Source organism: Thunnus maccoyii, chromosome 22 (assembly GCF_910596095.1).
Source record: "Thunnus maccoyii chromosome 22, fThuMac1.1, whole genome shotgun sequence".
Taxonomy (NCBI): Eukaryota; Metazoa; Chordata; class Actinopteri; order Scombriformes; family Scombridae; genus Thunnus; species Thunnus maccoyii.
This window is the reverse complement of record NC_056554.1, coordinates 11,466,000-11,485,202: the sequence shown is the minus strand read 5'-3', so window position 1 is coordinate 11,485,202 and position 19,203 is coordinate 11,466,000. Positions and strand designations below refer to the sequence as shown.

The 19,203-nt window shown below is 38.4% G+C and overlaps 1 protein-coding gene across 6 annotated transcripts in view; it reads right to left on the bottom strand.

Annotated features, from left to right (window-relative positions):
* The window catches only part of LOC121889117 (phospholipid-transporting ATPase ABCA1-like), a 186,770-nt gene that overhangs the window by 101,471 nt on the left and 66,096 nt on the right, over window positions 1–19,203 (bottom strand). For all 6 annotated transcript variants that reach the window (XR_006093442.1, XM_042400827.1, XM_042400825.1 and 3 more), the window contains 4 exons: window positions 16,810–17,015; window positions 16,175–16,351; window positions 3,325–3,547; window positions 2,345–2,566 (listed from right to left, as the gene is read on the bottom strand). Coding sequence is in view for 5 of the 6 variants with exons in the window: in XM_042400827.1 (XP_042256761.1) it covers window positions 2,345–2,566; window positions 3,325–3,547; window positions 16,175–16,351; window positions 16,810–17,015 (828 nt within the window). In the remaining variant the exon portion in view is untranslated. The remainder of the gene's footprint in view (window positions 1–2,344; window positions 2,567–3,324; window positions 3,548–16,174; window positions 16,352–16,809; window positions 17,016–19,203) is intronic.

Here is a 19,203-nt window from a genome sequence, read left to right as displayed (position 1 = left end):
GCCATGTTGCCTGCCAGCTGTTTTATCACGCCTCATTTGCTCACAGCATTTTAACTCCGGCAAAAGCATTTGCTGGAGCTTCAGAGACAAACCATCATAGATGCCATCTACTCTGTGTTACATTATTATATAGAGAGTCTGAAAAATCTCTGCAGTGACTAGCCTCTATCTAGCCTGGCTACAAACACTCCTGGCAACTTCCTGTGTTGTCCTCAACTGCCCATCTACCGCCAAGCAATCAGCAGTCAGTCAGCAGATGAGGGGTGACAACAGGGCTAGTGGGCACCCATGCTTGACCTCTGTATGAAAGGCTGACAAAACGACAGGAGCCACTCCTTTGGATTTGAGGAAAGGGCATGAGTTGGGAGGCAGACAAAACAAGCCCTCTCTATTGAACACATGTCAACAGCCACCATTCAGTTGGCTGCAGACAAAGAGCATTGTTATAAGGAGGAGTAATCAGGGTTCCTGCACTTTCACTTTCCTGCAGGTCATTTTCTGGGGCATTTTCAAGAAGGAACGACAGAAAGGATCACAACCGAGACAAATCTGAAGAATTTTTCTTTACAAACTGTAATAGCCAGTTCTCCCAAGTTTCTCTAAGTTTTTATATGTCTCTCAGAAGGAATCTGATTTTGAAAAACAAAAACGAGACCAACAGCATATGTGAAAATGTCAGATGAGTCACATTACTGCAAAAAGATGCGAACAAAATCCCAGTAGATGTCATATGTGTAAATCAGCTGCCAGATGCTGCAATTATTTCATTTCAGGAAAAAGAAAACCTGATAAGTTGAATTATTTTGTAAGAATTTTTCATTTTTGTAATGCTTCTTTTCTAGGACAGAGATTAATTTAAACTATTTCTAGTATTTCCATGACATAAAAGAACCCTGGGCTCTCTTATTTCTAACTCAGTAGAAATCGGATGTTATAAAAAGGAGAAAAATAGATAAAGTACAGTACAGTAGATAGGCAGCTGGATTGGGAATGTGTCTCATTCTGGCCCTCTGACACACTGCCTGTATCTCTCCTTTGGCAAACAGCTGCAGTTCATATAAATTTAGGTGATCTTTTGAAATTTGGTTCTGATTAAAGAATTCATTATCAAGGACAATGTGGGGGGAGAATTTGTATGTCTTGGCACAATGTAGTTTCATCTGAGCTGGGAGAGAAAGGAAAAGGTCTGCGCACGCACACATCTCTGATAAAGTGTAGGGATGAACTGGATAGTGGTTTGGTCAGGGGAACATCGCTCATGCTAATTGGGCAAGAGGGTTATCCATCTAGTTGGAGCAGGGAAGAAAAATCTCAGTGCCAGGGGAAAACCTAGCAATGGCACTTTATGTAGAGATTAAAGGTTTGCAGTGCTTTATATGTAAAATGCCAGCGTAACCTGCATGCAGTCTGTGAAAGTTTCCTAAAGAAAAAAAAAACAACAAAAAAACAACATACTCAAAGCCAATTTGAGCCAGTATGTTGGCGCTGCTTGCTGGCAGAAGTGAGTGAATGTCAGACGCCAATGTAAGATATTATTGACTGCCACTTTTTCAATTTGATAAATAAGAAACATGAGGCTGTTACCTTGGCCACCCACACCTGATACCGCAGTGTCGAAATTGACAAACAAGAAAAAATGGCCTGATTGAAATTCTGGGAAGGAAGCACTCGCACGCACAACAATGAAGATTCAAGATTTTGTGTGTCTTTGTCTGCCGAAAGGACGGCTGGAGGACAAATGATATCGGCGCTGCCATAAAGGTCACGCAGAAAGGCTACGCTGAAAGTTGAGCAATGGTGTACTATTTATCTTTATCCCTCAGAGGATAGGAGAAAATCCCCGATTTCCTCAGTGTGTCTGCCTAGTCTCTTCTTTTATGTAAATGTTTCATGCTTCTGTCACTTGAGTATGTCCTGTTTTAAACAAAATTCTTCAGGTTTGTGCCAAAAATGTCAAGAAAAATGAAAACAATACAATGCATAGTAACAGTAAATGCATAAAACAATTCCTATATGCTAATGTGTTGTGATTTAAATTTAACTGAAACCTCATTTCGTCTGGAGACAGACACTTCACACTTCATTATCAGGAGAATTGTGCAGACGATAAGAACAAATCTCTTAGATATATCATTGGCACTGGGACTAAATTTATTTCCTTTCATACTAAGCAGTGCCAATAAAATATGACTTGTGCCTGTTTGGATTTAAAAGGAACAGGAAATGGATAACAAATGACTGTGATCACCAGTGTGGCGAAAACTCACAATGTAGTCAGCCTTCATGTAAGATAACAGCAGGGAAAGATATTAAAAAACCATGTCAGAGCTAAAGACGGACTTACCACGGCAACCTTGGCCCCGAAACCCATGACGTCCCTCCAGGCGTAGCAAAGGATGTGCGGCAGGTAGAGGACAAAGTAGATGAGGCCACCGCATGCGGCCGCTAAATTGGCCTTAGAGAAGAAGACGCTAATGAAGAAGCACTGAGTGATGGTGACCAGGCAGAACACCAGCAGGAAGACGAAGATGACTGAGGGGTCGCTATATTGCAGGACTTTGCCGTACTGTGTCAAAAGAAACAAATGAAACACAGGAGAAATATAGAGAACGGCCAATTTAATGTCAAAAAAGCAGAAAAGGTTCTGCCAGGCTTGTTAGAAGAGATTATCTTGGAAACAGGGACATGCAAAAAAAATTGATTATCATAGCTGATTTTTACAACACACATGGCAGAGTAAAAGGGGTCTACAAGGGTTAAAACATCTGGTGTAACAACATTTATGATACACCTTTTACACAGCATACTACGTTACACATCATATTACGTAATATTATGTAACGTCATTAAATATGTCACTCTTTTGCTCTGCCAGTTTGAAGGAGGACCCCTCTCTAGTTTTAGAGAGCTACTCATGAATCCATCTATTCTCCCACATTACACCATGATGCCGATGCCTTCTCTGTGCCTAATTTTAAAAAAAAGGCACTTCGACTGCTAGGATAATGGTGCTATTCTAATGGACGCAATTATGATTAAAAAAACCTTATAGCGGACACTGTTACATAAAGCTGCATGAATGTTCATTATAGAAACTCTTAAATTTGCACAGACTAAATGAACTCTCAAGTACAACGATGTACTTGAGAGTTAACGTCAAGTAAAATTATCTTGTTTTAATGCTTAGGTTTCACTTTTGATTAACATCTGTATTATTTTGAAGAAAGGTCTCATTAGTCTGTGAGGCTTGATGGCGAAAAAAAAACCCTCTAAAAGTAGTGCTGGGTCCTCCTTGAATCATTGATAAATTATTTTTGAAATCACCTTGAGTATAAGGGTAAGGAAGAGAGCGCTGATGGCCAGCGGCAGCACGCTGGACACTGCCCAGCTCAGCCAATAGATGGCACTTCTCAGGCCCATGATCCTCACGGTCTCCTTCAGCCTCGCTTCTTTCTCCGCAACAATACCCTTAACGATCATGGCCACAGAGTAGATCCAGGCTAAAGTCATGTACAAGGGAAGGGATCGTGCCAGGGACCGGAGGAACCTGAGGGATGGAGGAGCCAGACCAAACTAGACAATGACCCCATTTACACCTGGTATCAATACATAATAAAATAGGGGCTTTTGGCAATTATGGCTTGAAGCAGGATTGCTTGAAGCAGCAAAAAGAGGCAGATTTGTGTGACCTTTTAACTTGTTGAGCAGATCTTTTTGTCTTAAATGCATTAACAGATTGAACACGTTGGGGCAGCAGAAACAAGCTGTAATCACAAAACTGACATATCATATCTCTTTATAAGTTGATATGGTTTCAGCAAATAGTGGCTTGTTTATACATAGAGAAAATGTTAAGCAAAGTAAGCATTCATTTGGAGTCATGTGTCTGGCCATCTGTCAAGTCCAGTATTTACTTTCCTTTTATCTTTTTTTGTTTCTATTACTCCTGAAGAAAATACCTGGCTGCTAAGGGCTTCACTATATTTACCATCTAGTCCCTAACTTTGTCTGTCTGCTGGTTGGTGCTGTGCAGGGAGTGCACATAGGGTTTATTAAAGCTTTTTTTTTTTTGCTGAGAACAACTGCCGACTGCCGGAAACAACACTGATGAGAGTGGTGAAAGTGAACCAAAACAATCAGTGTGAAGTTGCAGGCTGTAAAAACAAAACAATGAGCTGAAAGATGCTAAAGCGCTTCATAGAGCTGAGGGGAACTGCAGAGTCCAGTGATAATTCTCTGTGGGTTCATCACTACGAGCAACCCCTTTCTCATACACATGCTAATTTGAACTATCCATTGTTGTAAAAATATTGATTATAGCGGTTTTAAGACTGTGGCCATACTGTACAGACTGCATTTACACCTGGCTGTGATCTTATCATGTGATAAGATACTGTGATAGCTAAGCATTTCAATTGCAGTGGGTTCGGTGCACCTACTCCTTATCAACCAACTCTTTAAAAACACTCTGACTGGACAGCAGTGACAGTGCTTTTATGCCAGACATGGCAGATATACCACAATGCTTTATGTGCCATGCATCAACAGATGAACATTCTGACTGCAGAAGATAAATACCCCATATGTTGGTCAAAGTATACAAAAGACATGTAAAAAATAAGTTCCACACCATAAAAATACTTAATTGCAAGTAAAACTTTAACATTTCACTTAAATAAGACCATAGAAGTACTGTTAGCAAAATATGTATCAAAAGTATCATGCAAGCAAAATGCCCCCTGTCAAAGCTTTATATACAGTGTTACATAATACACTTTAGGCACAATGTGCATTGATCACTTTTTTAGGCATTATGGCATCATAATGCTGTAGTTGTTTGATGTGGAAATAAATGAAGTGGAATATAAGGTACAATATTTGCATTTGCAATGTACTGGAGTAAAACTACAAGAAGCAAAGAATTGCAAAATAGTACTTAAGTACCATTCTTGAGTAAACGTACTTAGTTACCTTCCACCACTGCCCACTTGTGGTGCTATATAAACAACAATGTCTCGGTTTATTTATTTTTTAGTCCTTGGTGATTGATGAGATGTCAAAAGCTGTCTTTCAACTGTGAAGGTGGTTTCTATCATTTGCATTCTTTCCTTACAGTGTTGTTGTTCCGGTCAAATTAATCAAGTTTTAATGACGAACTTGACAAAGCATTTCGTCAAAAGAAGGGTGTACTGTTTGGGTGAGGAAATATGTATTGATCATCAGTGATCAGCGTTCCTTTTCATAAAGAAAGCCTTGTCAAACAGCCACTTTGACTCAGCTGGTTGGAGACTGGAGCCAAGCGTAGGAACAGTGTATATATATATGTACATCTCTCTGGCTGCCATGTAATAAATGCATAACCTCCTCCATAATGGAAGAGAAAACAAGTATAAAATGACAGAGGACTCAGGTGCAGATGACAAAACTGGTTGTTGTCACACCTAATCCAGATACAGCCGTATAATAATTACCATTTGATTTGCTATTATTATTAATATGCTGAAAATGGCTGTGAAATTATCATTTAGAATGGGCCTGTGATCTGAATACACATCATGCTTGCAGTTGCTCCTCCAAGGCACTCAACTAACTCAATTTATTGTTATTAATGTTTACAAATTGTTGATGGCTTGCAAACACATTAGGCTGATGGGAAATTACATTTCACCCAGCTGTTCAAATATCAGTTTTTATTTACCGGCCGCATTTTCCAATTAAACTGCAAAAATTGATTAGGGTGATCTAAAACAACCATCCTTTTTTATTTCATTAACAGTGCCTTCAAAACAAGGAGCCGTTGAAGGATGTGCTCTATGTAACGGAGACCAATAATAATGTTGCTCCATCGTATGTCACCATAGGCACTGAGAGTCTCCTTTTTGTGATAACTGCACTTTTCTAATCGATCCGTAAGCAGAGCATCACCCTGACAGATAAGCAAGGCCATAATATTCCACCAAATCATTGATTCACCAGTGCAATCAATATAAAAACAACAAAATAAAATACTCTCACTGTGTAAACTACGATGTCAGTACAAAGACATTTGCTTGGCAAGAAAAATGACAATATACAAACCCTACATAACCACCACAATGCACAGTATGTACATTTTCTTCAGCATCTTTTCTGGGAATAACACCAGTTCGGGTGATAGATGATGTTAGACCCATGAGATGATTTTACTCGCAGTGCATTGTACATCATAAGCGTGATGATGCAGAGATAGGATTTGGTTGTCTCACTGTAGGTATTGCTCTTTTCTACTGTTCCGACCTTCGTACATCATGCATGCCTTCGGCGTCTGGTGAAATATTAGATACAGTAAATCTAAATGTAGTAAAATTATTAAACCGCAGTATTGCCTTGTTCCAAAGTTCACTATTAATCTTATTTGTTCCATGTCAGTAGTTAATGTGTCACACTTCTTCCTTCCGATCCAAACAATGTGTATTAAAACATATAAACAGGATGGCAAAAGGTGGACACTAGGACCCCTCTCTAGATTTGAGGTCTCCTTGTATACCACTACTCCTCCCACTTATGGTTATTACCCTGCAAATTAGATTTGACGTATTGTGAAATAGTGCATAGTGTTCCACTGGCCAAAGATGATTAATTTTCCTTGCAATCACGGAAATACACAGTACCAAACGTTCATTGCTCAAATTGCGTAACAGAAGCCTTCTTTACATATGAAGAACAGAAGAAGAGGTGATGCAATTACAGGAAATAAAGGGCAAATACTACTGGCATGATTTTAATTTGACTAAATTGCAGTTTTAGTTGCATGCTCAATTAATTAGCCCGAGAAAGCTGATTTGAAGAATCAAGGATAATGATTTGATTCTGTGCTCATTAATTGGTTATGATTAACAAGAGCAAGAATACCAAAACACAAAGCATGGAAAATTATCTGACCTGAATGACCCGAATTAGGGCATCCGATTATATGGTTGGATGAATATGGTCCTGCTGCATTTGATGGGTTTTACTGTGTTCTTTGTTATATGTGCTTTTTGGGGTATTTTTCTGTTATTTGATGGCTAGAATTATCTCTTACATGAAAATGATTCAAGACACAGCCATCTCCAAAATAAATGAAAGCACAGATGAAAAAAATATGACAATTTTGCCAAAAAGTTGACTTTTTAAATATCTGCATATGTGGAATGATGTCAATTTTCTATGATTATAATAAATAATTGGATGGAAACATTCAACATTTGCAAACATGCATATAATTCATATCATATGCTTTCTGTTTTGATATTTTACATGCTTCTTTTCTACTGACCTTAAGCATGACACTCATGAGCAAACAGGGAACTGTGAGCAGAACAATGTTCTCTGTGAACCTTGAAGACCAAAGGGCACCGTTTTGAATGCCAACGGCACGCAGCACTTCCTTGAGCCGCAGTTCCTTCTCGAGCACCAGGCCTTTGATGGTCATGCACACAGTGTACATGAAGGCTAGTACCAGGAACATGGGGAGGATGCCTCCAATACTCTGGATGAAACTGGTTGTAGAGGAAAGCAATCAAAAAAGGTCAGAATTGTACATTGACAAAGGGAGTGTAAATTGACAGAAAAGCCTTTGATATGGACACTGCCTGTTGGGTAGTGAGTTTTTAATATTCTGTTTACTCTCCATGTGTACAGAACTTTGGACACTCATATTTTCAGAAATTCTAGCTTTGAAATGAACTGTGCCTGATTAAGATCTATGAGTGATTACAATGTTGCACTGCAGAAGTGAATAAAAAATGATTGTGGAAGCGTACCACCCTTCTTCAAATGACAAGAAAAAAATACAATTTACAACACTGTCAACAGTCAATCAACAGAAGATTATTCTGTCACTGTTTTGATAACGATTGATCATAAAAGTCATTTTTAAGTAGAAATGTCAAACATCCAGTGTGAGGATTTTCTACTTTTCTTATGTCTTATGTGATAGTAAACTTGTAATAAGTAATGTCTTTGGGTGTTGGACTTTTAATCATAAAGAAAAGGCAATTTGCTGACATCACTATAGGCTTTGGAAGGATTTGATGGGTGTTTTTCACTATTTTCTTACATTTTTATGAAAACAAACGATACAATTGAGTCATAAATATTAATCCATTATAACAAATAATCATTATGTGCAGTTGTAATGATATCCAACTAAAAAGAGAATTGTGTTTTGTTTTGTTTTTTACATTCTTGCAATCTTTACTTGCATTTGCATCTGTAAAGAAAAAGGAAACTGAAACTATTTTGCAGATACTGAAAATGTTATCATCAAAACAGTTGTATACATGGATCCAATGCCACTTAGGCGTTTTCATTTTTACACTGAGCTAACCTTCATAAACTTGGGACATCAGCTCAATCCGGCCATTTACTGCCGCAGCTCATGCCAGGGATGATGTATGATTTGATGTTACAACACAATAAGACGATATTAAACTGGCTTCATAATGCCACCAAAATGCCATGTCAATATCCTCTCCTCCGCTTATATAACAAAGTGCTTCCTTTGCTTTATTAGACAGTGAAGGAGCGATATCAAATAGATTTTGACAAAGTATAGATTTCACAGATCACTTATGCTTGCGTTGCATACACACTGAGAGGACATAATGCAAGCAAAGCACTGCTCAGCACAGATGTGCAAGAATATGCATTAATTGTCAGAACGATGCTTTTCTTTCAAGCAATTTAACATAAACAACTCATCAAAATACACTTCCAGTACATTTGCATGAAATTAATTTGTCCTGTAACATTCTGGATTCAAGTTATTTTTAAAAGCCCCTTTTGAATTCCTGCCAAGTGAGAACGGCTCACTCAAACGTCTACTTTCCTTAATTGCTAGTTAGCCCAAGATAAGTGTGTTGTTTTTTTTTCAGAGGCTGATTTTGAATTAGTAATTTGTTTTTTCTCTTATTTTCATTTATTTTCAGAGAGCTGTAAATTACTTGGCTATTATTGTCTTTTAAAAAAGTATTTACTTGTCCCCTCTCTATTATCTTACTGCCACAGCTTTCATTTTAGTTCACAGGCACCAGGCAAAACAACATTTATACATGGATATTAGTTTTTTTGATTCAGTCTAAGCGAAATATTGATGAGTATAGACAGCTTTGTCAATAAATCAACTGAAGATGAAAGTATTGGATGAGCTCACAAACACAACAAGGAGATTATGTTAGTTCAACTGAGACTCAGAGGAAGTTTGGTTATATGAGAACTCGAATGAGAGACACACGGACTTGTTTTCGAGGACACTTCCCCTGCCCTCGTTGGGTGGATCACTTTCAAAGGAGGCCTTGAAAGCCACAAGAAAGGATTGGTTGACACAGAGTTTTCTAAAAGGTTTAACTAACACCAAAATCCCTTACAAGATTACATAAATAACAATTGCTTCTTTGAATCTGGAAATTCAAACTTGGCCACCAAATCAATAGGATTCAACAAATAACGCTACTCGACACATTACCGTCTTTTCTAGGGAGGTATGAGCAGCCTCAAGTAGCAACTGCATCAGGTTGAATACTAATTCTGGCATTATCTGTTCCTGACTCTACCCTAACATCTCTGTAACAGCTGACAGCCTGTGTGAGTTAACTCCTTCTGTGACTTCTAGCACTGGAGGGGGAGAGATCAGTCATGCACACAGTGTCTGACACTGACAACCTTGCAACCAGATGCTCTTGAATTATACATTCGCTGATCGATCAAAGGTGCTTAAGTAATAGAACTCCAGGCGGGTCTGTGTTACAGGGCTCCACTTACATTGGCAGCCTGACCTAAATTTAGGGAAGCTGGAGGACTGATTTCTCAATAAATCGAGAGATAGTAGAGCACAGGCTCCCCAGAGGTTGGCGTATTATGCTTTAAAAACAGCTTCCTGTCTTATTTTGAGCAAATATACCGTATACCGTTACTTGGCTGGCTGGAAATGAGCAATTCATTTTAGGGAACAGGCTTCATTGTTCAATGTGGATTATCTCATTGCTGGTACAAATTATTGCTAAAGTAGAAATGCACATGTGGTTGTATTCATTTCTCTTTCATTTCATATCATTTTTATCCAACAGCAAGATCACATCTACAAAATGAACTATAATGATTGCAGCAAATGGTGAGAGAAAGTTTTGAGAAACAGCTGGAGTTAAAATATTTTTATACAATTTAAAAGATTTATGTGAATATATTATATTTTGTGAGTGATACAGTGCTTTCATTAGTCCTTGCTGAACACTTTGTGAATTATTCTATAAATATTAATAATTAAAATGGATATTAAAACATTGAGACTTGGGAAAACCTTAGTTTGAATGAACAAACTGAAATTATTTTATTTAATCAATAATTACTAATCTATTCTAAAAAATATTTACATGTATTATTTAACATCAAGCTGATGATGGCCTCCAGTTATCTGTAGTCCCTAAGGGCATGTTCAGATGTCTGTCTCTCTGTGGAAGCACAGTATGTTCACCGAGTTGACATGAAAATGGGGTCAAGACCTGTGAGAAAGCAGGTAAGCAGGTTGTCTTACCTTATGTCTTTGTACCTTTTACATTATATTGGTCAGCAGTGGCGGCTGGTGACTCAAAAAATTGGGGAGGACAGGAGGAAAACCAACATGGAATCTTACAAACCACATCAAACTATATCATTGTCCCACCTGATGAAATTGGAGGGGTGGGGGGCAATTTTATATGCCAATAAAACAATTTGCTTGAGTGGTGAAAAGGCTGCTTCTTTAAAGACATTTAGCATAATGTCTCTAAACAAAGAAGAGCTCATTTTAGCCATGGAGTGGATCAAATGTGTCATTTTACCAACAAAGTGAAATTCAAATTTATAGTACTGTTCTATTGTGACAACAAATTTATGTTCTCATCAAAAACAGACAACATATAACATGATTTACACGTGTTTCCTATATATTTTCTTAGTATACAGAAATATATAAAGTAGCACAAAGCTTATAATGTGATACAGGTTCAGATCAGTGCTGAATACAAGACATTGAGACAATGTAAGTCCAATGTAAGAGATCCCGCCCTGAGGAGGACAGCAGGCACCCGTCCTCCTCTGTCCCCCACTCCACCTCCACCAATTGCGCCCCACCCCCCCCACTTCACACACTGCCCTTCCTCCTCCTGCCCTGCAGGTGTCGCTGTTGAAGCATTTTAAACAGAATTTCAGTAATGGATTTTTTCCAAAGAGGAGAGAAAAAATACTTTATAAATAATACTGAGATTTGTAATGGTTTATTTCAACCAAATATTCTTTTTTATATTTTGATCTCCCTTTTGCCTCTCGAAAAATAGAGGAGGATCAACCTCCTCTGCCTCTATGGACCAGTCTCCACTGTTGGTCGGTTATGTCTTACGTGAAAACAAATGGGATTTGAAATGTCCCCATGTGCTGCACATTCTCATAGTTAAGCTTTAATCACAAACTGTTAAGGGTGGGCTATGGTTTTTCATTAAAGATTGACAATTAATTTACTTGAGAGCACAGGCTTTATCTGTGCTTTCTACTACTAGTTAACAATATGGTCATTAAATGTATCTTGTTAAAAGTCATTCCAGAAGTTGTACATCTGCTATTTTATAGGACCTAATACATATGATTTATGGCATTTTACAGACAATCCCGAGCCAATTTTTCAATTGGGCATGAAATAATCTTTTAGAAGTGGTAAAAAATGTTCTGTATCTCTTACATTATTACTGCACCTTCACTTGTATCTTTCTTTTCACAATGACACACAACTCTGGCAGAACACCTGACGTGCTAAAGAATGTGAGCTTGCTTTGCATCTGAGACACAATGTGTCCATGTTTAGCACAGTGCTTTTTTTTGGTTTCTTTTTTTGTTTCTTCTTTTTTGTTGAATGAACATGCTGTTCTTTCTGGAAGACTGTCAACAAACCTTTTTGAAACCTCAAATTTAATTTAACCAGGTGCTGCTGGATAAATGCTTTTAATATAAGAGATTAAAGAAAGGAACAGAATCTTGCTTTTTTTAGTTCATACTTAGACAGAATGCAAGACAGCGAGAACGAAGTGAATGTGATCTGAAGGTTTTCAAGTTTTTCATACAAACCACCGTGCGGGTAAGGTTATGTTAAAATGTTGAAAATAATCCATGTATTGTTTGTGGCTGATGTTGCTGATGCTTCAGCCATCAAATCCTCTGGTGCGTACACTTTCTGTCACTTTCTATACAAATATAAAAACAACATACATTTTAAAAAAAAGGTATGACGAGTCTCCAAAGCTTGCGTACTGTTTTTAGTTTAACGCAACAGCTGTATCAGCCTCAGTAATGTTTGAGGATGTAAACCAGGCAATTAAATCTCTGAACATCTTTATCCAATGGTTCTGAAATGCTCTTCTGCTTGCACACAAACATACATATTCATATACATATATGTTTGTATATATTACAAATGCACCAGAACTTAATGTGCCTGGACAGTATGAATACTGCAGCATCTACCCTCGGGCCTCCATCTGATGCTACAAAATGTCAGGTCTTGAAAAGTGTCAAATAGGACCAAACAAATGAGCACATTAATGCACAGCTCTTACTGCACCCTCAGCTCCAGCACTAATCAACATGTTGATTTACTACACACTCATTTCTCCATTTGGAAAGAATACAGTATCATCTGAGTAGCCACTGGAGTCTTAATAGAATATATCAATATAGAGCTGATTCTGTATGTGTCTTTTGCTCCCCACTGTTCTGTTATGTAAGCTGGCTGACAAAATTTTAAAAAGTGTGAATTATGTCAAAAGCCCTTTTTGGATGTGGCTACAAAAGGGTCTTTAAATAAGTGGGGAGTCATGTGCTTTCTGATCAAATTAATACAACATGTCACTTTTGACTTTCAAGCACTACATGAAACAAAACAGCTGATTTTTTTTTAGTTATTATGAGCTTCAGATGTCCCAGTCATGCTCACTCACTCTCAGTGCTAAATCGATGTAGAATATTAATCAGGTTAATTAGCTACTATAGATGGGACAACAGCATATGCATCTGACATCATTGTACTCATGTCCACTACAGGCCTCTGTTATATATTGGTGAAAGCAGCCTTAGATCTCACATCAAGCCCATGTGAATGTGAAAGACCTATTGATGGGGGAGCACAGCCTCGGGATTCAAACAAGAGATGCCTCTGATTCCAGAGCGTGAGATGGCGCAGGGGCCGCTGATAAAGGACCAGTTTATGTGCTATCAGGCCCCGCAGGGGTCGAGATTTATCCCACACCGTCATCTCAGGCGCTGTGCACAATGTGAATATGAAGACAGCGGGAGCTAATACAGTTTGGTTATCTCAAGTTCAGAATGCCAACAGGGTCAGCTGAGGTAGAAGTGGCCCAGATTGCTGATAGGTCTCTGTGTGTGTTACAGCCAAAAACTGAGGAGGAGGATATGAGGAGCGGGAAAAGGAAATTATTTCAGAGAAAAGGTCTGATGTTACGAGTGTTGGGGTCAGTGCATATCAGGGGAGTATAAATATTGTTTTTGTGAGATGGAAAGGAATGGAAAAAGGATAAAAAAAAAAAAAAGAATGATGATAAGGCCTTCTCACTGAAACTAATAGTGCAGTTAGCATCCTTTTCATAACCTTCTGTCAAAATATTTTCTGTTGTGTAAAGTGTGCATGATATAACACACCTAAAGACATGGTAAAAATGAATTGTAGGGCTGCAGTTTACATGCAATTTTCCACAACTTCCAAACTTTTTGTATTTTGCTAAAACCTCAAAATATACTGTATGTGTGCATAATACTGCTACTACAACCACAGACAGTTTCTATGTGGCTGACAATATTGTTTACCCTTTGATTTTATATACATGCATATTATTTATTTAATATAAATAAGGTGGAAAACATTTTTAAATATTTAAAATTGCATCTGAAAGTATCTAAATTCTGAGTTTTCAAAATTACATTTTAAAGTCAGATTAGACCTTTCTCTAAACCGAGAAATAGTTACAGCAGACCACAAACATGTTCATCTGAATGCACAATGTTCTGTCCTTCCCTTTGGCTGAAGAAACTACACAGTTCAGGATGAAAATAATTACCGCCAACGTTCTTCCTCCATCACGCCTCTGTGTGTTTTAGTGCATCTTCCTTTGTGTGATTTCACTCTCAATAATTTATGAATGAAATAGCAGTTTTCAAGTGTTAATAATTTATAGAAAGGCCCAAATGGCTACACAGGCGAAAGAGTAAATGGTGGAGGGACTGAGGGTATTGCATTGCTTTATGGCTCCCATTTATCTTCTGTAATTATTAATCCTTTGTTTTAGGAAGATGAAACTTGAGGCAATGGGGCCGATTTTTGCAAATAAGCTGTACCAGGACTGTGTAATTTCAGGTCATTATCACAGCAATGAGTTGTAAAATGACGGCGCAAACAAATTGGTGCTTTTTTTAATTTGAAAATCACTTCCAGAGGTGGCGTGCTGAATGTGAGGGAGCGTGCCACTTCTGATTGTGCTGTGCATTCCTTGCATAAGGAGGGATGTAGTGCTATTTTTCTGGTTGTTAGTCTACCAGGAAAAACAGGTACGGTAAAGTAAATGCACACATTTACAAAAAAAGGAAATTGCAGGGATGTCAGTCATCATCCATCTATAGTAGTTCCTCTTCTAATGCATAGAGAGGATGGTTTTAGTAGATACAAAATGCTAACATTCCTCTTTGATGAATATCTCCACTGGGCTCAGGATTTAGTTCAACAGCCCTCCAATTAGTACATCTGAGACTATCCTATTGCGTGGCATGCCAAACCAACTGCACCCACTTAGCCAATTAAAGCAGATAAGACTATGTTTTTTTTAAAACCAGGTTTACTAAAGCAACTACTAAATAAAACGAAAAGCTGTGGAGCTGCACTTAATCTTGAAACCACAATGTGAATATAAATCCAGAGGAAATCAGCACTTAATTGAGAAAAAAATATACAAACCCCAGATGATGAAAACCAAATCAATAAAGCTATTACTCCGAATATGTTTTTATAGCTCTGATGGTTTCTTGTTTCATATGTGTCCAAAACAATCACATGATATAGGGTATTATTATTCATAACATGTATTTCAGCAACAGCATGCTTGTTGATATTAGCAGCCCAGATGCATGTTCAATATGAAGCCTTTTTGTTTCAGCCTCTTTAAATCCAAACACCCCCTTTCTTCCCTGTATATTCTGTGCTATCCAAAGCACATATTTTAAAATTAGATCCCTAATCTCTGGAACTGTGTTTTCCCACTGGATGTGAATATTTTGTGTGTCTACTGAAAGGGGTGTATTGTCTTGTTGGACTTAAATCTCCCTGGTAATTATCTTCTCTCTTGATGGCATCACTGGGTTTTTACTTTATTAACGGAGATCATAATGTTGTGTGGATGGGAGTAATTTCCCAGACTCTGAGGAAATCTTGGCTGTGGAAGATTCAGAGTGATACCACATCATTTCTGTCCCTAGGTGAACGATACATGATGAAACATGATAGAAGCCTGTGGATACATACACAACACAGATGGAGCGCTGCTATCAATCTTTGCAAATGACGGAGCTATGTGAGATTGGTTGTGGGGGGGGCGGGGGGCTACGGTACGCTCTTTGTTGAGAATAAAATGCCTCGGAAATACAAGGACGGAGAGGACTCAAGTCGGTTGCTTAAATAATTCAGCATCCATCAACTATTCAGGTATTTCCTGTGGTTTGTCTAAAATCAATAGTTTTGGCCCAATGTTTCACTTTTACTGCCTTCATTCATTTCTGGTCCCTTGCTGACCCTCTATTCATGATTAAATGTATCCTGAAGGATACATTGACATTGACATTATTAGAGGAGTTGCCTAGCTTAGTCCCCACATCTATGATCAGTGATAGCGTAAAACACTAGCAGAGGAGCAACACAGATATAAAGAAACACATAGACAAATAAGAGAAAGTATCTTAAAGTTTCCACAGGGAAATCTGGAGAGCAAAAGTGACAGATAAGACCGTAACTCAACTATGTGGTGGCAGTGAGTGGCAACTCCCCAGAGTGAGCAGAATTTTATTGCTGTAATACCTTCTTCCTCTTCTTCTAATGACAAGGCTGAAAAATAGAAGCTTTGGTACTCACACGTCATCCACGAAGCAAGGGTATGGCATTTGCTGGGCGAAAACACCAAGGGGTTGGGTCTTTGACGTCTGTGTTCGTATAATGCCATGGTCCATCATATCCTGCAGGTAGGCAAAGCCTCCCCATATATAGCGCAGGTCGTTAAAGGAGTTGTCTCGGGCTCCAGGAGACCATAACCTTATTAAAAGAAGACACACCATAATCTGTCTTAGCAAAGGTCGAGTAAACTGCAACCAGAACAGTCAGAAATACTGTCATGAGTATCATGACTGTTTTTAGAGGTCATATTTTACCACAGTACACTTAAAAAGACAAAAAAAAAGCTTAACTTAGCATAAGGACCGCAATCGGAGGGAAACAGCTCTGTCCAAAGCTAAAGAGAAATCTGCCAACCAGCACCTCTAGCTCACTAATTAACACGTTTTATCTCATTTGTCTAATTACTAACCATTATCTTTGGACAGAGCCAAGCTAGAAGATTGGTATCAATCTTCTCATCTAACTCTCAGCAAGAAGGTGGCTTCTCAAAATATCAAACTATTCCCTCAACAGTAGCTATGGAATGTGTTATTTTAATGGGTATTATGACTGTCTCTCATTTGTATAAAGCAGAGAAGCAGAGCTGGGTTACATACCTGTCTTTCACTTTGTTGGTGCGCTCTGCCTCATCAATGTCCATGCGGATTTTGTACTTGACATAAGGAGGGGGTTGGCCGGAGTACGGCTGGAGGTTTTCAAAGACAACGCCGGCCCAGTACGTATCATTCTTCAGAAGCTGCAAGGCTTTGGTTACCAGATGGCTTTCACTGGGGGCTGCCTCAAACTTGTTCAGGTCTAAACACTGTCAACAAATAGAAATATCACAAAAATGCCTCCAGGAAAATGATTCTACTTTTATATCATCTTAATCTTCTTACAATAAATCATTCACTTTTTATATACATCTTAGAATCCACAAAATAGGAAATAAAACAGGGAGGCATGAACTCACTGGCAGAATGGCAGATGGATTTTTAGCAAAAAGTATCACTAAGCTGTTGACTAAACCACGCAGAGTGTAGTTCCAAATTATCTGGAGCTGCCAGGGGGTGGGAAATGTTTTGGGCTTCAGCAGAGACAAGCAAATGAGATACAGCCTCACTAGCACTCCCTGTTCTGTAGCCTTGTCCCTCTGTTTCATGACACGATAATGAGCTAGCCATCCTGGGAGGCAGTCACACCTGACAGCTGTCCACACGTCAGTGCAGCAATAGTTTTATCATTTCTCCCCCAGGATGCTCTAGTCTGAATTCTATATCAAGGTATGGTGGGAAACAAAATACCACAGCAAAAACATTTGTTTAGTGCAGACTAGTGAGAATATCACTGCACTGCAGTGGTATCATTATGTAAACCCAGATTTTGGACCCCTGTCAAAATGTGTTAGTATCCTTCACAGGTGACAGAGTTTCATGCTAACTACCATATCAGTGGATTAAAATTAGATCATAATAGATCTTCATTGAACTAAGTAGTAGTAAAATTTTTAGTATTTTAGTTACAGTAAATAAACATATTGCTGACAAATGGTCATCTGTATTTAAACTGTTCTCTGTACCATCTTTAAACACTGGCATTGTTTTTTGTCACAACAAGTCTTACCAGCTATGATGTTACAAAATGGAGAAAGGGCATTTCTCATGCTTTTTTTTTTTGTCTTGAACCACTGGGCCAGCGGCTAAGGCTAAGCCTTCTGATATCAATAATCTGACTCAGACTGGACTGAGAAACTGGCCTCACTAATAGCTTGCCAATCCCATATTGGCCTAATTCAGAGGAACATCCAGTGCAACACATGCAGCTGTGCATTCATGATTGCGTCATGCTTGTATAGGCCGAGAGGGTGCTGTTGACAGTTAGTTAAATGATAGGATTAACATGGGTCAAAATCAACTCAATCTGCGCATCTGAGGAAGTACTTGGTGGATACAATAGCTTGTACAATGTAGTCATCTTCAGATTCCACTTAGGTTGACATGTATAGAAGTGTCCTTGTCGTTTAAGCAAAGCATTACTGTTGAACATTGCAGGATTCTCAATAAGCACCAGAATAGACCGTCTGTATTTAAGATTAGTCATGAAAAAAAAAAACATATATATAAATACATATACATGTCTGGTGGACCTTATTTGCCTTTTTATAATTCATCCATCAAAGTATGATGTGCTGAATCTATGTACTGTTCAGCCCTAGACTAAAATAAGCTCTCTGTTTCCCTACACCGTATACACAAAGACATGAAGAGGGTACAGTAAAGGTTGTCCAATAACTATCTCTATCCCGGGATCTATTTTGAGAAATGCAATTTCCATTAGTAAAGAAAATAGATTACATTATCTTGGAATTTCATTGACCACATACAGCTGACCCCAAGGGCCTAACTTGCCATTGTACCTGCCTGTGGATTGATAGTATGTGAGTGTGTGTGTGTGTGTAGCAGGGGGTGTGGATGGGATTTGTACATGTGTTTGATCACAGAATGTAGAGAAAGAGGGTTTTGCTGCAAACTGTGCCACAGATCAATACATCAATGTCAACTGTGTGTGTGTGTGTTCCTACTTAGAGACACCAATCTGTGTTACAGATCCGCTATAGTACATAACAATGTTTTTTTTTCATGATTATCATGCAAGCAAACTAGTGACAGAGCTTCCTGTGTATTTGACAGTTTGCCAAGTCAAGGATATTAAAGTTTTATGAATAAAAGACCAAAGTCTTTTCCTTTCTTGCTATGCACAAAAGCTGATAGACTGAGCAAGATAACAAAATCTACATGTCATCTGGAAAAGTCTTGATTTTAGTTTTAACAGCGGCAGACTACAGACACAGCATGTTCATTCAACAAAAGAACTAAGAAACAAAAAAAAAAGCACTGTGCTAAACATGGACACATTGTGTCTTAGATGCAAAGTGAGCCTACATTCTGTAGCAACATTGGTGCTTCTGCCAGAGTTGTGTGTCATGAAAAGAAAGATACAAGAATAAGTGA